This window comes from Selaginella moellendorffii, unplaced genomic scaffold (assembly GCF_000143415.4).
Source record: "Selaginella moellendorffii unplaced genomic scaffold, v1.0 SELMOscaffold_73, whole genome shotgun sequence".
NCBI lineage: Eukaryota > Viridiplantae > Streptophyta > Lycopodiopsida > Selaginellales > Selaginellaceae > Selaginella > Selaginella moellendorffii.
In genome coordinates this window covers 164,365-184,433 of record NW_003314334.1, presented here as the reverse complement: position 1 = coordinate 184,433, position 20,069 = coordinate 164,365, and the positions used below count along the sequence as shown (strand labels likewise).

Genomic DNA, 20,069 nt, shown 5'->3' with positions numbered 1-20,069 from the left:
AGAGAGGGGCGTTTCACAAATGCCCGCCGGTGCCGACAGAGAGCGAGAGGGCGAGAGGGCGAGAGGGCGATGGGAGGGCAAGGAGTATTTGTGACCTGCCAGACGAAACTAGCAAGCAAGCAAGCAACAGCAAGAAAGCGGCTTCTTCTGCTTCTCTCGGTCACGCCATATCGCTTGCGAATATAAATATGTTGTTCCTTTTGCATTTACTAGGTAGCATGAAGTAGGCATTTTGTTTTGCTAGAGCTAGCTAGCTAGCAACGAGAGCTACACCATGGCGGTGCTGGGGCTCTCGTCTCAGATCAGGGGCGCGGAAGATGACGCCAGGAAAAGAGAGAGCGGCAGGGGCCACGGTCGCAAGCTGTCGGGCGTCTTGTCCTCCTTCCTGGATGCATTCCGCTGCCATGTCGCACACGCGGGCGTGTGCAGCGCCGCCACCAACAAGGAGCAAGACACGAGCAAGAGCAAGGCCAAGCCCAGGCTCAAGCTTCTCCTGCAGCAGCAGCAGCAGCGGGCGGAGGACAAGAGGGAGCAAGACAAAGCATCAGCATCGATATCCGAGGTATGTGAGCGACTCAAGGCCCATGACGACGACGACGACGACGACAACAAGGCCAAGGTGGTTGTGAGCCCGAGAGATCATGGGGGGCCCAACAACATCAAGGCCCCCGGAGGATCCTTCGGGAGGAGATTGGATCTGCGGTGGCTGGTCGACGGCGTGAAGAGCGGGCGGAAAGAGGACGAGCGGTTGAGAGCGGCCACAGAAATGCGGAGGATGAGCCGTGACAGCGCAGAAAACAGGGTGGTGCTGGCGGAGCTGGGCGTGATTCCCTCGCTGGTGGACCTCTTGGATTCAACCATCTCCGCTGTCTCCGCTTGCAAGCAGCCTCTGCTGGCGCTGCTCAACCTCGCCATCGGAAACAGCAGGTACCTAGTGGTGGTGATCGCAGCCAATGAGATTAAGCTTTTGATTCGCGCGTGCGCAGGAACAAGCAGTGGATCGTCGAGGCCGGAGCGGTGCCAATCCTGGTCCGGATTCTATCCAGCGCTACCTCGGCTGCGGACGTTGTCGAGAGCGCCATAGCTGCTCTACTCTCGCTGTCAGCCCTGGATTCCAACAAGCCCATCATAGGCCACTCGGGTGCATCCCAGCAGCTGGTGCGGATCGTCCGCACCAAGAGCAGCAGCAGCATCATCAAGGATTCCACCCGCGTCTTGTACAACCTCTCCATTTCTTCCGCAAATGTTGGGCGTATGGTGGCGGATGGTGCAGCCGACGCCCTCCTCAACCTCCTCAACACGGACGCCGATAGCGACCCGCTGGTTGCCGACAGGATCCTGGCCACGCTGGGCAATCTGGCGGAGCTCTCAGAAGAGGCACGCAAATGCCTCACCTCCTCCGCTGCCATCGCCAAGCTCCTCACGGCGCTCGCATCCTACACCGCAACCATGGAAGAAACGTCATCTTCGTCGTCGTCGTCGGCGTCGGCTTCGTCCGGCTCGGAAGAGGACTCCCAAGTATATTCGAAGCATCTTGGCCCTGCCGCCACGGTCGCGCGGTGCCAGGAGCGAGTCCTCTACGTGCTCATGCTGCTCACTCACCACAGCTGGCCTGCTCGCCAGGCCATGGTGAGCGCTGGTGCTGTCACTCCACTCCTGGAGGTGGCACTGCTGGGCACGGCCATCGCGCAGAGGAGGGCGGCACGGATCCTCGACTGCCTGAGGGAGGAGCGCTTCCAGCGAAATGCCAGGCCAATGTCGGCACCACTCGCGCTCCCGCTCGCAGCTTCGTCCAGGATGGTCCAGGCCCCAAAGCATGCAGTGTGCGAGGAGCGAAGGGCCGTCAACTGGATGGTGAAGCAGAGCTTGGAGAGGAATATGGAGAAGATGGTGCGCCGCGCCAGGCTTCCTTCCGAGGATCTAGACGCCAGCAGCAGGATGACAATAAGCAGTAAGCTCAACAGGAGCTTTGGCAGCAGTTCCAGCTCCAAGGCGATGCTTGTCTGATAGATTTTTGTACATAAAGGAGGAGCTACTTGGCCGGCGATGATAGATGCAGCTTCACCAGCGAGGCATAAGCTCCATTGGGCTTGCTCATGAGCTGGGAATGGCTCCCTCGCTCCACAATCACCCCGTTGTTCACAACGGCGATCACGTCCACGCCAACAATTGTTGACAGCCGGTGAGCAACAATTATCGTTGTCTTGCCAACCATGATCCTGTCCAATGCCTCCTGGACAACGCTCTCAGATTCCGCATCCAAGGCACTGGTTGCCTCGTCCAGCAGCAGAATCCTGGGCTCCTTGGCCACGGCTCTGGCGATGGCAACTCGCTGCTTCTGTCCCCCAGACAACTGCATGCCGCGGTCGCCAACCTGAGTGTTGTAGCCGTCGGGTAAGGCCGAGATGAACTTGTGAGCGTTTGCGGTCGTTGCTGCGGCCTCGATTTCCTCCTCCGCCACCCTCCCCTCTCTTGCATACGCAATGTTGGACCGTATGGTGCCGCTGAACAGAATTGGTTCTTGGCTCACCAGTCCAATGTGTTGGCGTAGCCACCTCAGGCTCATCGTTTTGATGTTGATCCCGTCGATGAGTATCTCGCCGCTATCAGGATCGTAGAATCTTTCCAAGAGAGCGATGACAGTTGACTTCCCGCTGCCACTTTCCCCTACCAGGGCCATTGTCTGTGGGAAAACATAAACAAAGTCACAAAAGAAGATGCGCTTCGGGTACCTTTCCAGCTTCCAGTGAGAAGCACATGTCACGAAACACTTGCGCATCAGGACGTGACGGGTATCTGAAGCTCACATGCCGGAACTCGATGTCGCCTTTCATTCCTTCCAGCGCCTTGCCTTCGGCGTTGAAGGGATCAATCTTAGACTTCCTGTCGAGGGTTGCAAAAATTGATCTGACCGAGGCCTTCACTTTGACCAGATCAGGAGCCAATGTCACGGCCTGAGAAACCCCCAGAGCACTCATTGTGATAGCAAAAAACACCTGTTGCAAAGCATCGCACGGTTATAGCAGCCCGTCAAGGCCAAGCAAAAGCAATGTCGCCCACCCGGAAAACTTTCTGAAACGTCGTCTTTCCTTCCTCCACTAGACGAGCTCCGTACCAGAAACTGAGTGCATACGAGCCATAGAGTACGAAGTTTGAAAAACCAAGCGCAGCTCCACTCACCATCCCGTTCCGTATCCCACTCTTGGACGTAACTTCACACTTTTGCGTGTAAAGCCTGACCATCTTTTGCTCCATGCAATACGACGCCACTGTGCGGATGCTACTAACAGCATCGTTTGCAACTTTGGTTGCATCTTGATATGTTTCCTGCCACAAATCCACAGTGACGTAAGGACCACTGCCACATTATATCACACTCACCTTTGCGTTCTTGCTAAAACCAGTCATCATCTTCGTCTGTGTTGCGCCCTGAAGGGCAAGTAGAGGGACCAATGCAAGGATTAGCAGAGCCAGCGTCCAGTTTGCAGCGAAGGCGATTATCAACCCGGTAACAATGGTTGCAACATTCTGAGCAGCCAACGACATGGAGTCTCCGACCAGGCTTCGGACGTAAGCTGCGTCGGTTGATAAACGAGCACTGATAGCTCCACTGGGCAAATGCAGCAAGCCACGTAAATAGAGAGAACTCTAGCAGAAAAAGAGCCCACCTGGAGTTGCTGGGATCGTCGAACCAACCGATATCCTGGCGAACAACCGCACCAAACGACTGCCTCCTGATGCGTCGAATCAAGCGCTGGCCAATTAACCCGAAAGACGCGATCTGTGCCGGAACAACAATCAAACATGCCGCTGCCAGAGCCGTGAAAATGGCCGACCAGAAATCCACATCCTTTCGTAGCTTGTGCCTGCTCGTCTCGAAAAACGTCCCGATCATGTTGGACAGAAGCAGCCCAAAGAGTGGAAATAGCACACCGTGTCCAGCGGCGGCTAGCCCACCGGCAACGGCCAGCGGCGCCTCGGGCTTGTTCAAGGCTGCGAGACGAAGAAATGCCCGCGTCATTTGTGGTTTCTCTTCCTCGCTCTTGTTATTGGCATTCTCCTCGATGGCCGCTCTTGCAGCAGCACTAAAGCTTCTCAGAAGTCTGCTCCCAAACGAGCCGCGACTGCTGCTAGCCCTGCTTAGAGATCTTTGAGGGCCGCTCTGCTCGACGATCTCGTCTGGGTCCACTTTGGCCAGGCTGTGATTGGATCTCTCGTCATGTTGCTCTTGCAGGCGCACCAGCTGGGAGTAGGCGCCATCCGGTTTCTGTAGCAGCTCCGAGTGTGTGCCTGGTCACCGGGTGTAACATATAAACTATAGCTCCAAGGCCGATATAAATCTGAGCACTCACCTTTCTCAACCACGTTTCCTCGCTGAACCACAGCGATGCAGTTTGCGTTCTTGATGGTAGACAATCTATGGGCTACGATGACAGTTGTCCGGTGCACCATGATGCCGTCCAGAGCATCCTGGACAACCCTCTCCGACTCGGCATCCAGAGCACTGGTAGCTTCGTCAAGGAGAAGAATGCGGGGGTTCTTGAGGATAGCTCTGGCGATTGCGATCCTCTGCTTCTGGCCTCCCGAAAGCTGTGTTCCATGATCTCCAACGTGCGTGCTGTAACCCTGCCAAAACACTTAACCGCAATCCTTAATGACCGGATTGAATTCTCACCTGAGGCATCCTGTCTATGAACTTGGAAGCGTTTGCAAGAGCGGCAGCGCGCTTGATTTCCTCGTCAGTGGCGTCATCTTTCCCATAGGATATATTGTCCTTGATAGAGGCACCAAAGAGTACCGGCTCCTGGCTTACGAGGCCAATTTGTTCTCGCAGCCATTTGACTTGCAGACGGCGTACGTCAATGCCGTCTAAAAGGACCGCCCCAGCCTGTGGATCATAGAACCTCTCGATCAAGCTGACAACAGTAGACTTGCCGCTACCGCTCTCCCCCACCAAAGCAGCGGTTATGCCGGATGGTATGGCCAGAGAGAAATTGTCAAAGACGGCTACCTCCGGGCGCGCGGGATATCTGAAGCTCACGCTGCGGAGCTCAATGTCACCAATCACTCGGTCGGGCGTTAGGCCACCCATGTCCGACGCATCGATACTAGGCTTCCTGTGGATGGCTTCAAACATCTTGCATGCCGCTGCCCTTCCCGCAGCAAACGCGCTGATACAAGGTGAAGCCTGGCCCAGGGACCTGCACGCCACCATTCCATGTCATCATAAGTATGAAATGCTGTTATCTACTTACGATCCGCCCGTGAGTACTGCGAAGATGACATTGAGGACGTCACCACCCGTGTAGCCTCGATGCAGTATCAGCTTTGATCCATACCACAGTGCAAATGCATAGCTGCCGAACACCACACACAGGAGAGCTCCGAGCCCGGCTCCTGCAACAACACTCTGCCGGACTCCAGCTCGGTACGCCTTGTCAAGCGCCTTGTCGTACTTGCCCACAGCCTGCTTTTCGCCACCAAAAGACGCAACCTACACGTACACATGTCCCGTGACATGAAAAGGGTGGCGGAATTGTACTCACAGTTCTGATGCCACCGACAATCTGCTCCACGAGAGTTCCTGCCTCGGCATAGGCCATCTGTCCTCTAGTTGCCATTCTGGACGTGAGAATGGCCATTGCACCGCCAGTGGCGACGAGCAAAGGGATGACCGAGAGCAGGACGAGTGCCAAGCGCCAGCCCTTGACAAATGCAATGACGAAGCCACCCAAGAAGGTTGTACTAAGCTGGATGAACTTCCCAACCTGAAGTGCATAAATTTGCATGACATAATGTTGCAGATCAAACCCACCTTTTCCCCCATGGCCTCTTGGATGAGGATGGTGTCACCAGACATCCGGCTCATCACCTCGCCTGTGTTGGTCTCCGTGTCAAAGAATGGGATGTCCTGCCGCAGAATGGCCTTGAGATACAGGCTCCTGATACGAGCTGCTTGCCGCTCTCCCGTGCACATCCAACAGCACAGCTCTGCATTAGCGCACCATCCATCTGTTAGGAGCAGTGCAGGTCGTCCAAGCGAGCAAGTTACCCAGGAGAGCCGCAATAGCAGATCCACAGCCAAGGAAAAGGAAACGCAGCGCCACCTGACAAAAACGATAGAGTGTGCTCCGCTAAGGCTTGGAAAACGTACCCGAGACACGGTGTCCACAACTTGGCTCGTGTTTCCTGCCGATTCCCCGAAAGCGTTTGTCAGTTGGCCAAAGATGATGGTCATGAGTGGCATTGCGATCCCGTTCCCCACGGCGCCAAAGGATCCCAGGAGCATGAGGAACAAATCCAAGCCGTCTGCGAAGCTAAAGAGCTTGTAGAATGCAACGCTACGGTCGCCCGCCTTCTTTGGATGATCCATCTCGGGCAGGGAGTTGCCCTACAAGCAGACACGGGAGGAGATATAAAAGGCACCACGCGTGCGTTGTGTTTCGCACAAATTGAGGGAAAGCGTCCATCCGAAAGTGGTCAAAGAGAAACACATATGATACATATAACTTCTACAGCGTGATCTTTTAATTTAACAAGAACTCCCGTGCCGGAGACGTGGCTAAAGACCTCTCCTCCAATCAACCATCTAACCAAGGGTGCCTAGGTCGAATTTAGATATTTGAGTGCGGGGGGATGCCTTTGTGCGTGAGCTGCGACCTCGGCCGCGGATGGCTGGGCGTGCCCGATGTGAGCTCGGTTGCGGTGGACAGGGAGAGGGTTCCGGTCCCAAAGCTCAAGAAGCAGCGGGGCCAATGGTCCAATGGCACTGCGCCGGGCGAGTACGGTGGCCCTCCCTTGAGCTTGGAGCCCCTCAGAATGTGGGGGAAGCCGCGCCTCCATCCGCTGGAAACCAAGGACGAGTTTATCTGGAACATCGAGTGGAGGCCATTCTTCGATAGAGAGCAAGCTGCCGAGGAGATTGTTGCTGAGGTACGCTTAGGAATTGCACATTGTTGCTCCTACTTTGATATTCATCAGGAAGCCGAGTCAAGCTCCGGATTCATCAGCTTCAACAGGGTCGCGGAGATTAACCGGTGACACCACTTTTCCCTTGGCTTAGTGTTGTGTACAAGCACCTCAAGGCAACCAACTACTATTGCAGTGTAGATGTTGACTTAACCAAGGAGCTTGTCCACACAACACCAACACCACCACCGTCACCAGCAGCAGCAGGAGCAGCAGCAACCGCCAATGGTCATCGCTGGCGTTTTGCCCCGACTCGTAACGAGCGGAGGCAATGGGACCGAGCTAGGAAGGCCTCAGTTGAGCGGATTCCGTGTCTTGTACGAGCTTGTGTCTCACTGTTAGGCATTCCCATTGTTGCAGGAGACGCTGAGGAGCGAGAGGGATTCCGTCGCAACAGCGACAGCCTCGTCGAGGCAGCGAGAAAAGGAGAGATACAAGCGGGTACGTAGTAGTTCATCTTGCGCCGGCCACCTTTGAAATCTCACCTAGAACTGCGTGTTGCAATCCACAGCTCAAGTCAGGCCTGCAGGTGCTTACAGTGGGCATTGGCGGCGCAGGAACAGTGTGTGCGTACGTAGCCTACTCGCCCACCGTTGCACTGAGGTAGGGACTTAGTTGACTGTAATCGCCAGACGCTGAGACGGTGTGCAACCAGCTACGGGATTGGACTGGCGGGTTCCCTGGCATATGTCCGAATGCTTGGGAACAGCGTGGATGCATTCGGCAGCCAAGACGTCAAAGGAGCTGCGAGGTGAGAGGACTGGATCGGCGCGTGAGCAGAGCTGATTTTCCCCGATGGTGTCATGTGCAGGGCTGCTGTGGGTCAGCCGAGGCTTCTGGTGCCCGTCATCCTCACCATGATCTTCAACCGCTGGAACGAGTAGGATAGTCCTTACCTCGACGTACCCTCATGTGTCCTTGTTGGTGTTGTACAGGCTGCTGGCCCCGGAGTTGGGAGTGGCGGAGTTGCAGCTCATTCCTATGCTGGTGGGCTTCTTCACGTACAAGATCGCCACCATGGCGCAGGTCGTCCAGGATGCGCTCCCGCAAGAAAGCCGGGATAAACTCGAGTGAGGGGGTTTAGGGTTGCTGGAGGGAGGGGGAGGATGAGGGAGAGATCCACGGCATCATCCAAGCCACACGATGAGCAGCACTCGCTGCTGCAGCACGACGGGGAGTCGGCGGTGTCCAAGCTGCTGAGCCCGGACGCGGAGTGGGATAGGGTAAGTTCCGGCGCTACAAGAGCTTGCAAGACTCACTCGTCAATCAACAGGATCAGCTAGGCGATGTGCTGCATTGGCTGAGGCAAGCCCTGGGGCTGCTGTGCGGAATCGTGTGGGGTCTCATTCCACTCGTAGGCTCCGTCTGGCTGCTCGTGTAAGTGTTATCTCTCGAGTGGCAATTCACCTCTCTTCCTGCTCGCTCGCATTGCAAGGTTCATGCTTGTGTCCACGCTGCTCGTCTACACGTACTACGCCTTCTTGCTCAAGGTGGACCAGGACGAGTTTGGGGGCCACGGCGCTCTCCTCCAGGAGGGCATGTTTGCATCGGTCACGCTCTTCCTGGTAGGTCAACTTACAAGGAGCTAACCCTAATCTCGCATGGCTAAATTGCAGCTGGCGTGGATTCTTGTCTACAGCCTTGTCCATTTCTGATTTTTCCCTCGCCGCCCCAAAACTCTTTGTAATAATAAAAACGTTTTCAAAAACACTAACGTAGCATCGGCGGATCTTGCGGCTGTGCGCTCGCCACGTGTCAGGCAGCCCAACGGATACTTGTTGGAGCGGCAGGGGGATACAAAGCCCGACCCGCGGCTGTCCATCGAGGGTTTAGGTTTTGTGCTGGGGCAGCGCATGGATTTCCAGTCCCTCCCTCGGCGCCAGCTCCAAATCCTCTGCAAGCAGCACAAGATCCCGGCCAACACGACCAATGTCGCCATGGCGGCGGCATTGCGCGACCTTGCTGTAAGTTTTCCTTGGTTCTTGATCGCCAGCTGATTCTTGGGCATTCTAGGAAAAGGGGGGATGTGAAATCGTGATTCCGGATGTGACGGCGCCCACGCCTTGCAAGTCTGCCTTGTCCACCCCAGTGGCCACTCCCGGCCGAGTCACCAGGAGCCAGGTGAAGCAGCAGCGTCAGCGTGACGAAATGGTCATGGAGAGGAAGGAGCTGTTCGTGGAGGAGAGGAGCTCTCGACGTCTCCCATCCAAAACAGCGGTTCAAGGTAATGACGAGCAGGTGGTGATACACTCCCAAGCTTCCGAGGTTAAGGTTGCCGCGATTGGTCCGCTTGAGGAGACGAATGCGGCTGGTGCTGAGGTGGTGCAGCTGGATCTGTCTGACGCTCAGGGGGCGACTGAGGGCACCGGTGCCAAGGAGGAGCTGGCTGCGGGGATCGTCTTGCCGCGTGCATCGGGCATTCCAAAGGAGAAGAAAGACATCTGTGCCGAGGAGAGGATCGTCCTGCCGGACATTCCCGAAGAGAAGAAAGATATCTGTGCCGAGGAGGGGATCGCCTTGCCGGACATTGTCGAGGAGAAGAAAGACACCTGTGCCGAGGAGGAGGGGATCGTCTTGGCGGACATTCCCGAGGAGAAGACAGTCACCTGTGCCGAGGTGCAGCAGCGTGAAAACCCGCCACAGCCCTGCGACAATCATCTTAACAACGGGCCACAGGCTGTGGACGCCTCGTCTTTCGCTGGAGCTGAGCTTGAACTTGTCTCGTCCATGGACGGGGACGTAGCCGAAACGGAGATGTCCATGTCTGATGACTCGCTGCATCATCTTCTTAGTCACGCCCCTCAAGGTCAGCTGCCAACGGCCGAGGAAGTATTCCAATCTGATGGGTCAGAGGAGGATAAGTGGTGCGGCCCAGAACTTTTGATGGACGATATGTCTCTTGTTGGCGAGTGTCAGCTTAACCAAGATCCGGCAGCGGTGGAGCAGCTGTCTTATGCGTTATCAACTGTCACCCTTGAGGAATCCTCGGCTACTTCACCCAAGTCAAAAGCGAAAGTGGACAAGGAAAATCTGCCTCTGGGATTCGAACGATTCAGCTTGAGACAGCTAAAGAAATTTCAAAAGGAACTCTACGGGAAGAAAAAGGTAAGGCGCTGCTCGGTTTCACAAACCGGATTCTCACCCCGTTTTGTCGCTTCCAGATGGAAAAGCTGAGCGTGACGCCTCTGTCTCCGAATGTCAGCAAGAACAACTGTGCACACTAGCGAGCGACTGATCGGAGGTAAAGTAGACGTAGGTGTGTTTTTTCATGAGATCATCGTCTTCATGATCCGAAGAAGAAGCGAATATCCGAAGAATATGAATGCGGTCGGTCATTAAGTGTCATTTATTGTTTCAATCTGTCACCATTCGCGAATATGCGCTGCTCATCCTGGCTGGTTGATGCGTTTCGTGGACTTGCCTTTAGTCGATGATGCGCGTGCTCCGTTCTGCCCTAGCTCGTTTCGTTTGTTCGTTTTGTGGCATTTTGTAGCTATAGCTTGGGCTCGGTGTGGCGACCTGTTCGCTTGATTCAAATCAATGGGCGTCAAGAAGAGCATGCTACCGGTGGAGGAGGTTTTGAAAGGAGCCATTGAATATGTACCCCTGCGCGTTGGAGGTGATGGCCATCTGCTTCTCCCTTGTTGTAAAGCAAGTCGTGCCTCTTTTTGCAGCTCCACGTTCGTCTGGGATGCCCCTGCGGATATTTGCATGGGTTGTAGAGTCGCAACTGATCGGGAAGGTTGTACTAGCCTACTTCATGCGACTCAATCGCTTGCCTCAGGTAGGTTTTGCTTCTTCTCCTCCGCTACAATAACAAACCAGCTCCTCCCGTCTCTAGATGCTTTGCGACACTGCAATTCCAGATTCCCCAATGTTCCTGCCCGAATACCCAGACGAGAGTGAGTGAAAATCTCGCATTGCTTTGACTCGTGAAACTGTTTGCTACCAGCAATCGGAGAACCTGCAACGAAGGTTCTCGCCTCAGATTTAGGAGCGATTTCTCGTGTCGACGCGGCCATCGAGTGCCTTCCGTCTTACATCTCGAGGAGCCAGCGTCTTGGCGACGGATATCCTTTCAAGTTCTGGTGTATAAGGGATTATGCAGGAGCATATCGATCGGGAAGAACAACTCCGATGGAGGTAGGTTTTGTCACAGGATGCTATCGTGCAAGGCGTGAAGATCTCGATAATTAGGTAGCCGAGCGCTTTATTCAAGCTGTAGAAGATTCTGAAAGGCTGAGTCCTCCAATGGCTTACATGATATCCTTCGACGCGTCCGACATACGTAAACAAGCAGCAGCATCCGCGGAACGTTTTGCCTCAGGTTGGAGCACTAGTTTGTCTATGTTTTTACCCTCTACTTGGGGCAGGTTCTCCTCTATCAATGCTGGATGGCGTCCTGATCGTCGTAAAAGATGACATAGACTGCCTTCCGCACGAGAGCAGAGGTATGCAGGTTTTGTGTTTCCATTACACGAGTTCGGTGAACTATCTCTACAGGAGGAACACAATGGCTCCATAAGTACAGAGAGGTGAAGACTGATGCAGCCTGTGTTGCAAGACTGCGGGAGTGTGGAGTTATATTTGCAGGAAAAACAAACATGCATGAGCTCGGAATGGGAACCACCGGAAATAATCCATATTCAGGGTGAGAATCCTTTTCAGCTGACCATTTTCAATTCTCTCTGGGAATAACAGAACTGCAAGGAATCCTTATGATACTACGAGATATGCTGGAGGTTCTTCGTCAGGCTCAGCTGCCGTAGTTGCGTCTGGTTTATGTCCGGCATCACTGGGAACTGATGCTGGAGGTATGTAGCATCAAGCATTCGGTTCACTAGAGTTTTGTTGCAGGGTCCATAAGAATACCTTCGGGATTGTGCGGACTGGTGGGTTTGAAGTGCACTTTTGGACGTATAACTCTCTCTGGGTAAGAAAATGAAAAAGAGAAAAGCGATCTTGACCTCCGTCATCTGCAAAACTCTGTAAGGCTTGTGCCGGTTGGATGGACTCTAGAAGCGGTTGGGCCTATCGCAGCTAATGTAGAGGATGCATTGATCGTGTAAGTTTCTTGAAGCTCTTTATTCATGAGTTATGGTTCGTGACATCCAGGTATTCAGCCATGATAGGGAGCGGTCCATCTGACGTTGTTTATTCAAAACCAGTAAGTAGCTATATCAGCGGATAGAGCATTGTTTTCACAAGGTTTTCAGCCTCCTCCATGTTTGCCGCTATTCAATCATACAAGCTTCCAGCAACTAAAACTCGGAATCTATACCGATGTAAGTCTTCTGTGTGATTAGATTTCTAGTGACTTACGTTTACGAATGTGCAGTGGTTCACCGATGTATCTCCTCCTGAAGTAGCAACCATCTGTAGGATGGCTGTCGACCGATTCTGTGAGAGATACTCTTCTCGCGTATAAGCATCTACCAGGCCGTCAGTGTGCTGAGTCTTTTCTTGTTCAGATCAATGAGATCGCAATACCGGAGCTTGAGGAGCTGCGAAACGGCCATCTTGTGACTACAGGTTCTGAAATATGCACATGCTTGAATTCAATCTACAAATACGGGTACACAGCTTGTTAATTTTCAGTCTGCCTGCTCGAACGGATTTATGGCTGCAGGAGGAAAAGTACCTGCCATGAAACCCGAGTGATTATCGCGTTGTTTAAGCAGTTCCAGTCGAGCCTCTATGTTTCAGCACAGCGCCTGCGGTTTGTCTACGAGATTAGATCATGGTACTGACCACGCTTGGATTGTCAGGAGACGGCTGATGTTCTACCACATGGAAATTTTCAGGACAGTTGATGTGATCGTCACTCCTACGACAGGGTGAGATGCCCATGGTCTGGATTGGAGTGAATCCCTCACCCATTTTTACAGGGTTACTGCTCCTTTTATACCGCCAGACGCGATCAGCACCGGGGAAACAGACCTCGCAACACACGGTCAGTTAAGTTAGCCTTTTGAGAGCCTCCAACATTTGATGGATTGTGTTCCGTTTCTGCAGCTGATCTTATGAGGTTCATAGTTTCAGCCAACTTTTTGGGACTTCCTGCTGTTTCCGTACCAGTAGGTTGTTTTACTTGCATTCTCTCTCTCTCTCATCACGGTCATAATGTTCAGGTTGGCCACGACAAGCAGGGCCTTCCGGTTGGGCTGCAACTCATTGGCAAGCCATGGCAAGAAGCAACGTTGCTCCGTATCGCTTTTGCAATTGAGGTAATGTGTCCCTTACAAACAAAGCTACCAAGTAAGCAGGTTTTCGGTATTAGGAGCTGTGCGCCAAAGCGAGGAGAAAGCCGGCTGTCTTCTACGACATGTTGTAAGGTGTGATTGCCAGATTAAATCAAGTCTTAGATGGCGACCTCATATTAATGGGAGTGGCGTGCTTTCCTGCAGGAGGTCTGTAAACTCACGGGTCTGGTTTCAGGAAGGTGTGGCAGTAGGAGAAGTTCATTGCACTGCCTCTGGGCGCTCTCACTTATTTCTCCCTGCGCCTCTCTCTCGTTATAAGGGCGAGCGCGGACGAGCTCTTGAGGAACATCGTGCTTTTGGTTGGTTGCTTGCTTCTCTCAGCAGCGTTGGCATGGGCGGAGCGCGCATCCTGGTTGTTGTAGCTTTGCTTGCCTCACTGCTGCTCCATGTCGGACTTGTAGCGGCCGCTGTGGATTGCAGCGCTGCGCAGCAGGCAATGTTTCCTTGCCTCTCGGCGGCGGTGGGAGGCAATCCACCGCCACCCTCGGTTGCCTGTTGCACCGCCATGAAAAGCGTGTCCAAGCTTGAGATGTGCCAGTGCCTCGTGAATCAAACGTCCACGGTGCCAGGCCTCAACATGACTGCCGCCAGAAACATCCCGGCGAACTGCAACATCTCCGCCGCCGCCGACTGCTCCTGATTTCACCTGCAATGCTCTTGTATGTTCCCATATATTAACAATCAATGTTTTAAGATACCTTGTGGATGAGCTGGCGCATCCTCATTGGCCTCGTCTCCACGTGGCTGGCTGTGAGTGGCCTGCACAACGTGACTGACTGCCCTAAGTATAAGGTTGTGGCGCAGCGCTGGCGTCTACACTGCGGCAGTCGAAGCGCGCCGGCCAAGGGGGAGGAGCTGCTGCTGCCGCTGCTGCCGCTGCTGAGGTGGTGAGGCGCCGCCCAAATCTCCCAGCAGCTGCTCGCAAACGCGGCCGCCTTGTGGCGTGGGCGTGCGTGGCCATGGGAGCTGCCTGGTTGTCGGCCTTGCTCGCCTTTCTGTGGCTCACCAGCGACGCCCGCTCGGATGTGGATGCCGGTGCCCCGCCAAGCAGCCAACTAGTAAGTAGCGCTCCTGTGTGTCTAGACCAGCCTTAAAGAAACAAAGCTCAGGTGACGTACGGCAGTGTGATCAAGCTGCAGCATGCGAGCACCAAGTTCAGGCTGCACTCACACGAGGTTCCCTATGGTTCTGGCAGTGGCCAGCAGTCTGTGACTGCCTTTCCCCACGTCAACGATGGTAATAGCTACTGGGTAAGGGAGTGTGCATGCCCGCTACTCTTCTAACTTGTTCGTCCCCTCCCAGATTGTCAAGCCCGGGCCCCAAAGTGAAGCCCAGCAAGGAGACGGCGTTGCTGAGGGGTCCATTGTGCGCCTTCAGCACATGAGAACGAGAAGATGGCTCCACAGCCATCTGCATCAGTCGCCCCTCACTGGGAACCTCGAGGTGACTCTGCTTTTTCTATCCCCTGCCTCAGCTGTGCCATGTCTGCAGGTGAGCGCATTCGGCAGTCCAGATGTGAGTGACACGGGAGATACCTGGAGGTACAACCTGTATCTATGTCAACCGCTCTACTAAAAAACCTTGTCCCCGCTTGTTTCTAGATTGGAGATTGAGGGCAAGGAAAAGACCTGGACCAAAGATCTCAAGGTCCGGTTGTATCACATGGACACGGGTGGCTACCTTCACAGTAGCCACGACAACAAGTACACCAGAATAGTTGCGGGACAGTTGGAGGTAACATGAAGAATTCTCCGTCTTGTGTCGTTTTTAAGTCTGTGTTACAGGTGTGTGGTGTCCAAAAGAAGAGCGCTGACAACGTCTGGCTGGCTGCGGAAGGAATTTATCTCCCCAGGCGAACAAAGTGACCGTCACTCGGGTAAGTATCCAGAGGGGAGTGTGCTTTACTAGCGCGGGCTATGATGAGCAGATTATAATTGGTGATAAGAAGCCTTGAATGAGCAACTTTTTTCTCAAGCACTTTTGAGCCCAGCCCAGGAATGCTTGTCTAGGAGTAACAACGCTCACATTGTATCTTGGCATGACAATAGGCTTATACATACATTCACGAGGAGCGGGAGGGGGTGGTGCACGCAGTGACGCTGGTGATGGTGATTTTATCGGCCACCACCGCCTCGTCATCGTCGTTTCGATGCCAGGACCAGTGCGCATGCGTTGCGTTTACCACCTGCAGCTCCCCGTGGCCGAAGCTTGCCTCCCGAAAGATGGACCATTCCGGCTGTGGATCCCTGAATCGTCGGGCCAGTCCTTCGCGGTTTCCGCCGTCTCCGATTGTGATGTGCATGATTCCGCACTCGTCGAGCTGGCCGCTGTAGACACGAGCCTGCAGAAATATGTATAGCACATCGGGATTACAATTACATGACCAATGGCAAGAATCCGAACCGTTCGCTCGTAAGCGTGAACGTGCCCCGCGAAAACAATGTCAACTTTGGCCTCGCGCAGCATGGGCTCCAGTGCATGCATCATCCCATCTCCATCTCCCCGGTGCTTGGCGTTGGAGTTATACCATGGTGCATGAACAACGGCAATAAGCCAAGGCGTTTTGCTCCTGTCCACCTTGTTCAAATCTTCCTGTCACCGTTTACCTGCACAATTAGTCCACCCGACGAATGAAAGCACTTAACTTGGAGCCACGCATACTGCTCCGACCGCTGGTCGTAGGCCGCATACGAGCCGAGCATGACAACGTGAACGCTAGCAACATCAAACGAGTAAAAGAGGTTGGAGGGCGAGTCGCTTTCGCTGTGAGGCATGGACCAGCGGGAATTGTAAGCCTTGTAGGGCCGGGCAAGCAAGGGAATCCGCTCCACGTCGTGGTTTCCCTGGGTCACCATCCACGGTCGCGAGCTTGCCGCTGGTTCCACGAGCCTGCCAAACGAATCCCACAGCGGCTGGTAGTAGTCGGCATACGAAAGGTCGCCCGCAAACAGGAGCACATCGTAACTGCACTGCTGGATGTGGGCAAGAGTGGATTCGCTCCACCGCGTCTGCCCCAGGTCACCTAAAAAAGCACAAAATGTGGAGCTGGCTTGGGACGGACAAGCGTGTGTTACCCACCGACGACCGCAAACGTGACTGGCACCTCAGGCCCGAGCTTGGGCGGTGTCTTGAAACTCAGCTCGCGGCCTCCAGCTCCAGCAACTCGATAGAAGTAGCGCGTGTCGTCCTCGAGGGGACCGATGACAGCATTGTGGATGGTCCCCGATCGGTAGAGCATGTAAAAGTAGGAGGAGGAGCCATCCGCAGTTGCGGATGCGGTGTAAGTGTTTGGGGCGGTGCCGTAGTCGACCTTGGCCGGGAGGTTGGAGCCGGCTGCCGTGATCCATGTCACTCGGATGTGCTTGAGGCCGGCTAGAGACACGTGAACCTGGATACGCCCCCGCGCTGTCTGTGAGCACTACAACTCTCTCTATATATGTTGCGAGCGACTCTCACCTGCTCAGGGGACGCCTGGAGCAGCAGCTGCTTGCGGCCGAGCCACGCCCACTGCCCGGCTGCTCCCGCGGCCGCCCACCACACCACAAGGACCGCCAGCAGCGCCGCAGGCGCATCCATGCCTAGGGTTGATCTCCCTCGCATTTGACCGACTTTAAGTGGGCCTCGACATGCCACTGACAAATTTCTTGTTCAGCATGTTTCAGATCGGGAGTAAGTCATCCGTAAGCTCCCAATCTTCGTCCCTGGCTTTTCCAGAGGACTTGACACTGTCGTACCCAACTCGTCGTGGGCATTGCCCAAAACAAGCCATGCTGCTGCCCGTCTGCCTCTGATGATCCTGATCCACCTTCCACAGTTTGCTCTCATAAGCCTGGACTTCCATTTTCCTGCCAAGACTTGTGCAAAGGTGCACCAAACAGTGCAAGCACTCTGCATTGTCTGGGTGTGCGTTAAGAATTTGCTTGTATTTGTGAAGTGCCTTTGAAAATGAACCCGTTCGTCGTAAGCACAGCGCCACCTTTAGCTTCCACTTCACCTACGGAGAAGAAAAGACTCAGGCTCTGGACTGCTCAAACTGACTACCTCGTCAGGATGAATGCGTGACGCTAGTTGGAAGAAAGGCATTGCTTTCTCGTACAACTCGTTCTGCAGATAAAAAGACCCCAACCACGCAGTGACAACCACATCCGTTGGACACACTCTGTGCGACTCGCTGAAGTAGTGAAGAGCCTTTGCATCATCTTCACAGCGCACGTAGAGGTTTCCCAGCATAGCTAAAAGGCCTGCATCATGCATCACTTTCGAGACCAAGAGCTCTAGCCACTTTATTGCTTGTCGAGAGTTTCCCATAACGTCACTCACTTGTCCAATCTGCCACGCCCATGACAAAGATCAAGAAAATCAAGGAAATGCTATGAGAATACAATATACCTGAAACAATACTTCGGTATTATTCGGAAGAACGTAACTTATTTTCTTGAATACGCTCAATGCTTCCTCAAAAGAATTTAGTTTCTTATACGCAAGGCCCAGGTTATAAAGTGCCTCCACGCAATCAGGGTCCACGTCTGCAGCGCCTTTGTAGACTTGCTTTGCGCGCTCAGGATCGCCCTGTTTTGTTGGTACAAAATATGAAAGGATGAAATACGATCTGCTTCTTACCCTCATAAAGTAGCAGTTTCCTTGGTTGACTAGGGCGCAAGCGTTGAACCGATTGTTTAAAACAGCAAGCTCCGCGTGTTTCTCCGCGTTCGCCAGATCACCCTCCAAGAAATATAAGAAAGACAGATTTGTTGCTGCTCGTGCTTGCAAATCTCTTTCCTTTCGTTCGAATTCTTTTAGCAATGCTATGGCCTGGGAAAATAAGTTTCAGAAACTACCAGATATGAATCATGGATTACTTGTTGAAAGTCTCTTTGATGTAGGTGTTGAAGGGCTTTATCCATTTCCATTTCGTGTGCAAGGGTCACATATTGCTGGTCTTGTAGCAACTCGATGACCCAATCATAACCCTCTACCAAAGAATTTCCAACAACAGGAGCAATAATTCTCGCAGATGTTAGTATGAGCCTGTTTGCCTGATTTTGTCTTGCATGTAGCTCCTGCCGCAACTCGTCCCTCTGCAAGATAAAAGAACCATCAAAGCATGCCAAAGGACAGTGGAAACGGACCCACCCGAAACACGGCCGTATGATCGGGCTCAATGTCATCGTCACGCTCCGGATCATAGTGTTTCACTAAGAGCATTTTTGTAAAGCAGCTTCTCATTTTGGAACAATTTCCCAAAACATAATGGGAAACTAGAAGATTGTAAGCCGCGTGATGGTCGACCGTGATGTCTATCAATGATTCAAATGACTGAACAGCATCCTGCTCACAACCACGACCGCACTACAGGGTTGGATGATAACATCGAAACCTACCTGGTAGTGGCCAGTACGCATCAAAGAGATGCCAATATTGCGCATGATCTTGTATCGCGTATCTTTGTACGAATTGGGAGTCTGATCAAGGGCCATGCGATACATTTTTACTGCAAGTGCATATTTCTCTTGTTCATAGTAAATGTTCCCCATATTTACTCTTAACCTTCCACCCTGTGGAAACTGCAGGATTTGAAAGGTCAAAAGTCCAAATAGTAAATATGCTGCCTACTTGCTTGCTCTTCACGATTTGTGAATAGGTATTCAACGCTTCCGAGTGTAAACGGTTCATTTCATATTGATATCCTAGATTAAAACAGACAGCGAAAGTCAGCTCGGTATTCACTTGATCAGCCTATAAAAATAGCCAGTTGTCAGTGGGAAGGGGAAAATATGACTTGGAATTTGATACCAAGCCCGTCTGCTCTCGATGTTTGCAGAGCTTCCTTTCGCGTTTTCCAGCTTCTTTAGCTTTCTCCAGAGCAGTGGCATATTGACCCTGGCTTTAGAATAAAGATGTAAGCAGTATTATCACCAGAGAGCTTACCAGAAAGCTGGCAGTGGCACTTTCCTCCAGCATCTGATTGACCTGACTCTCCAGCTCGCGAACCTGATATTCAGGATTGAGTTCGTCCCTTTTCTGCGCGTTTGTTAAACGTGCACCTTGATTCAAAGGATCGAACTTGGTACCCTGCCAAAGCCGTCAGGCGGGAAAACTTCGTCAAGTGTTGACTTACTCTGGAGGTATAGCCAGCTGCCCTTACAGCCGTCATGGGTCTGTCAAACGCTGTAAGGGAAGAGCTAGAAACTGACCGTGCTCTTCCAACACTAGGTGGTCTATAGTATAGTGCATTCTGTGGGGTTGGAGTCCTCGTATGATCCAAATTGAAGAAGTCCGGTGGTGACAAGGCCTTCCCTCCCTATAGAGATTGAAACGGCATTAATAGATGCATTTTCAGCTAGTTACCAAAAACTCTGAAGCAGTTGATGAAGCGGATAGAGGTGCGACATGGTCATATACTGTAAACTCCCCCCTTGCGTCTAGATTTTCAACAATACCTGCTACCGGCTGCATATATAAAATAATTCACCAACAGATACGGGGAAAAGCCTCACCCTCTGTGGCCTAGCCGTGAGGAACCTGATCTGCTCGTCGTAGTCATTATATCCCTCGTATAGCTCGTTGTAACGTACATCTCGAAAACCCCTGGCGCTACACGAGCTTGCCGCCATCCCAAAACCTAGATTAAACAGACAGTTGAGCATATTCCTTCAGCCTGCCAAGTGGTATACCCGTCAACTTTTGAGCTTTAGCTGCCATGTCAGCGACGTCAAGAGCTTACATCGCATATTCTGGAAAAGCAGTTGAATCCGTCGGTGGGTTCTCGTGAAACCGGAATTCTTTGGCTGGTGGGTCGAGAGGACAATGACAGGTGCTGAAATTCGAGTAAAAAAT

At 53.1% G+C, this 20,069-nt stretch overlaps 10 protein-coding genes across 12 annotated transcripts; 7 read left to right on the top strand and 3 right to left on the bottom strand.

Moving 5' to 3' along the window:
• Nucleotides 1–81: 81 nt before the first annotated feature.
• On the top strand, nt 82–2,725 carry LOC9648698 (U-box domain-containing protein 11). The gene is made up of 2 exons (XM_024660210.1): nt 82–927; nt 987–2,725. The coding sequence occupies exons 1-2, from the start codon at nt 275–277 to the stop codon at nt 2,005–2,007; spliced, it is 1,674 nt and encodes a 557-aa protein (XP_024515978.1). The 5' UTR covers nt 82–274; the 3' UTR covers nt 2,008–2,725.
• Nucleotides 1,953–6,322, bottom strand: LOC9649227 (ABC transporter B family member 4). The gene is made up of 12 exons (XM_024660206.1): nt 6,155–6,322; nt 6,053–6,107; nt 5,816–5,991; nt 5,547–5,768; nt 5,256–5,494; nt 4,676–5,201; nt 4,353–4,626; nt 3,669–4,290; nt 3,382–3,610; nt 3,061–3,327; nt 2,733–2,996; nt 1,953–2,683 (listed from the first exon to the last, which is right to left on the bottom strand). Exons 1-12 carry the CDS (start codon nt 6,287–6,289, stop codon nt 2,033–2,035), a joined length of 3,660 nt encoding a protein of 1,219 aa, XP_024515974.1. The 5' UTR covers nt 6,290–6,322; the 3' UTR covers nt 1,953–2,032.
• Nucleotides 6,323–6,580: 258 nt separating this feature from the next.
• On the top strand, nt 6,581–8,391 carry LOC9649226. Its single transcript, XM_024660213.1, has 8 exons — nt 6,581–6,933; nt 6,982–7,037; nt 7,106–7,265; nt 7,330–7,410; nt 7,481–7,572; nt 7,625–7,720; nt 7,781–7,849; nt 7,905–8,391. The coding sequence occupies exons 1-8, from the start codon at nt 6,637–6,639 to the stop codon at nt 8,041–8,043; spliced, it is 990 nt and encodes a 329-aa protein (XP_024515981.1). The 5' UTR covers nt 6,581–6,636; the 3' UTR covers nt 8,044–8,391.
• LOC112340464 lies at nt 8,076–8,558 on the top strand. The gene is made up of 2 exons (XM_024660232.1): nt 8,076–8,192; nt 8,328–8,558. The coding sequence occupies exons 1-2, from the start codon at nt 8,076–8,078 to the stop codon at nt 8,556–8,558; spliced, it is 348 nt and encodes a 115-aa protein (XP_024516000.1).
• Nucleotides 8,559–8,624: 66 nt separating this feature from the next.
• LOC112340941 lies at nt 8,625–10,314 on the top strand. The gene is made up of 3 exons (XM_024660212.1): nt 8,625–8,933; nt 8,983–10,074; nt 10,131–10,314. Exons 1-3 carry the CDS (start codon nt 8,823–8,825, stop codon nt 10,191–10,193), a joined length of 1,266 nt encoding a protein of 421 aa, XP_024515980.1. The 5' UTR covers nt 8,625–8,822; the 3' UTR covers nt 10,194–10,314.
• Nucleotides 10,315–10,418: 104 nt separating this feature from the next.
• LOC9649225 (fatty acid amide hydrolase) lies at nt 10,419–13,534 on the top strand. 2 transcript variants are annotated; one of them, XM_024660209.1, is made up of 21 exons: nt 10,419–10,588; nt 10,644–10,753; nt 10,811–10,871; nt 10,922–11,112; nt 11,167–11,296; nt 11,343–11,420; nt 11,473–11,620; nt 11,671–11,783; nt 11,827–11,902; nt 11,963–12,034; nt 12,085–12,136; nt 12,186–12,254; nt 12,308–12,391; nt 12,441–12,544; nt 12,599–12,688; nt 12,738–12,806; nt 12,858–12,922; nt 12,985–13,046; nt 13,101–13,196; nt 13,250–13,304; nt 13,377–13,534. In XM_024660209.1, exons 1-20 carry the CDS (start codon nt 10,510–10,512, stop codon nt 13,301–13,303), a joined length of 1,803 nt encoding a protein of 600 aa, XP_024515977.1. In that variant the 5' UTR covers nt 10,419–10,509; the 3' UTR covers nt 13,304; nt 13,377–13,534. The 2 variants fall into 2 exon arrangements, with proteins under 2 accessions (XP_024515977.1, XP_024515976.1); XM_024660208.1 differs by lacking the exon at nt 13,377–13,534 and having other exon boundaries at nt 13,250–13,375.
• On the top strand, nt 13,408–13,938 carry LOC112340943 (non-specific lipid-transfer protein 1-like). The gene has a single exon (XM_024660217.1). It carries the CDS (start codon nt 13,564–13,566, stop codon nt 13,870–13,872), a length of 309 nt encoding a protein of 102 aa, XP_024515985.1. The 5' UTR covers nt 13,408–13,563; the 3' UTR covers nt 13,873–13,938.
• A 79-nt stretch (nt 13,939–14,017) lies between these two features.
• LOC9648697 (stromal cell-derived factor 2-like protein) lies at nt 14,018–15,394 on the top strand. 2 transcript variants are annotated; one of them, XM_024660215.1, is made up of 7 exons: nt 14,018–14,290; nt 14,342–14,482; nt 14,535–14,675; nt 14,724–14,773; nt 14,834–14,966; nt 15,017–15,108; nt 15,281–15,394. In XM_024660215.1, the coding sequence occupies exons 1-6, from the start codon at nt 14,192–14,194 to the stop codon at nt 15,095–15,097; spliced, it is 645 nt and encodes a 214-aa protein (XP_024515983.1). In that variant the 5' UTR covers nt 14,018–14,191; the 3' UTR covers nt 15,098–15,108; nt 15,281–15,394. The 2 variants fall into 2 exon arrangements, with proteins under 2 accessions (XP_024515983.1, XP_002986355.1); XM_002986309.2 differs by lacking the exon at nt 15,281–15,394 and having other exon boundaries at nt 15,017–15,206.
• On the bottom strand, nt 15,167–16,853 carry LOC9648700 (purple acid phosphatase 18). The gene is made up of 5 exons (XM_024660211.1): nt 16,689–16,853; nt 16,311–16,620; nt 15,878–16,254; nt 15,636–15,824; nt 15,167–15,573 (listed from the first exon to the last, which is right to left on the bottom strand). The coding sequence occupies exons 1-5, from the start codon at nt 16,830–16,832 to the stop codon at nt 15,295–15,297; spliced, it is 1,299 nt and encodes a 432-aa protein (XP_024515979.1). The 5' UTR covers nt 16,833–16,853; the 3' UTR covers nt 15,167–15,294.
• A 26-nt stretch (nt 16,854–16,879) lies between these two features.
• Nucleotides 16,880–19,846, bottom strand: LOC9649224 (intraflagellar transport protein 88 homolog). The gene is made up of 12 exons (XM_024660231.1): nt 19,730–19,846; nt 19,351–19,533; nt 19,161–19,304; nt 19,026–19,112; nt 18,846–18,968; nt 18,614–18,796; nt 18,366–18,560; nt 18,092–18,310; nt 17,853–18,044; nt 17,622–17,801; nt 17,274–17,561; nt 16,880–17,226 (listed from the first exon to the last, which is right to left on the bottom strand). Exons 1-12 carry the CDS (start codon nt 19,844–19,846, stop codon nt 16,891–16,893), a joined length of 2,247 nt encoding a protein of 748 aa, XP_024515999.1. The 3' UTR covers nt 16,880–16,890.
• Nucleotides 19,847–20,069: the final 223 nt, after the last annotated feature.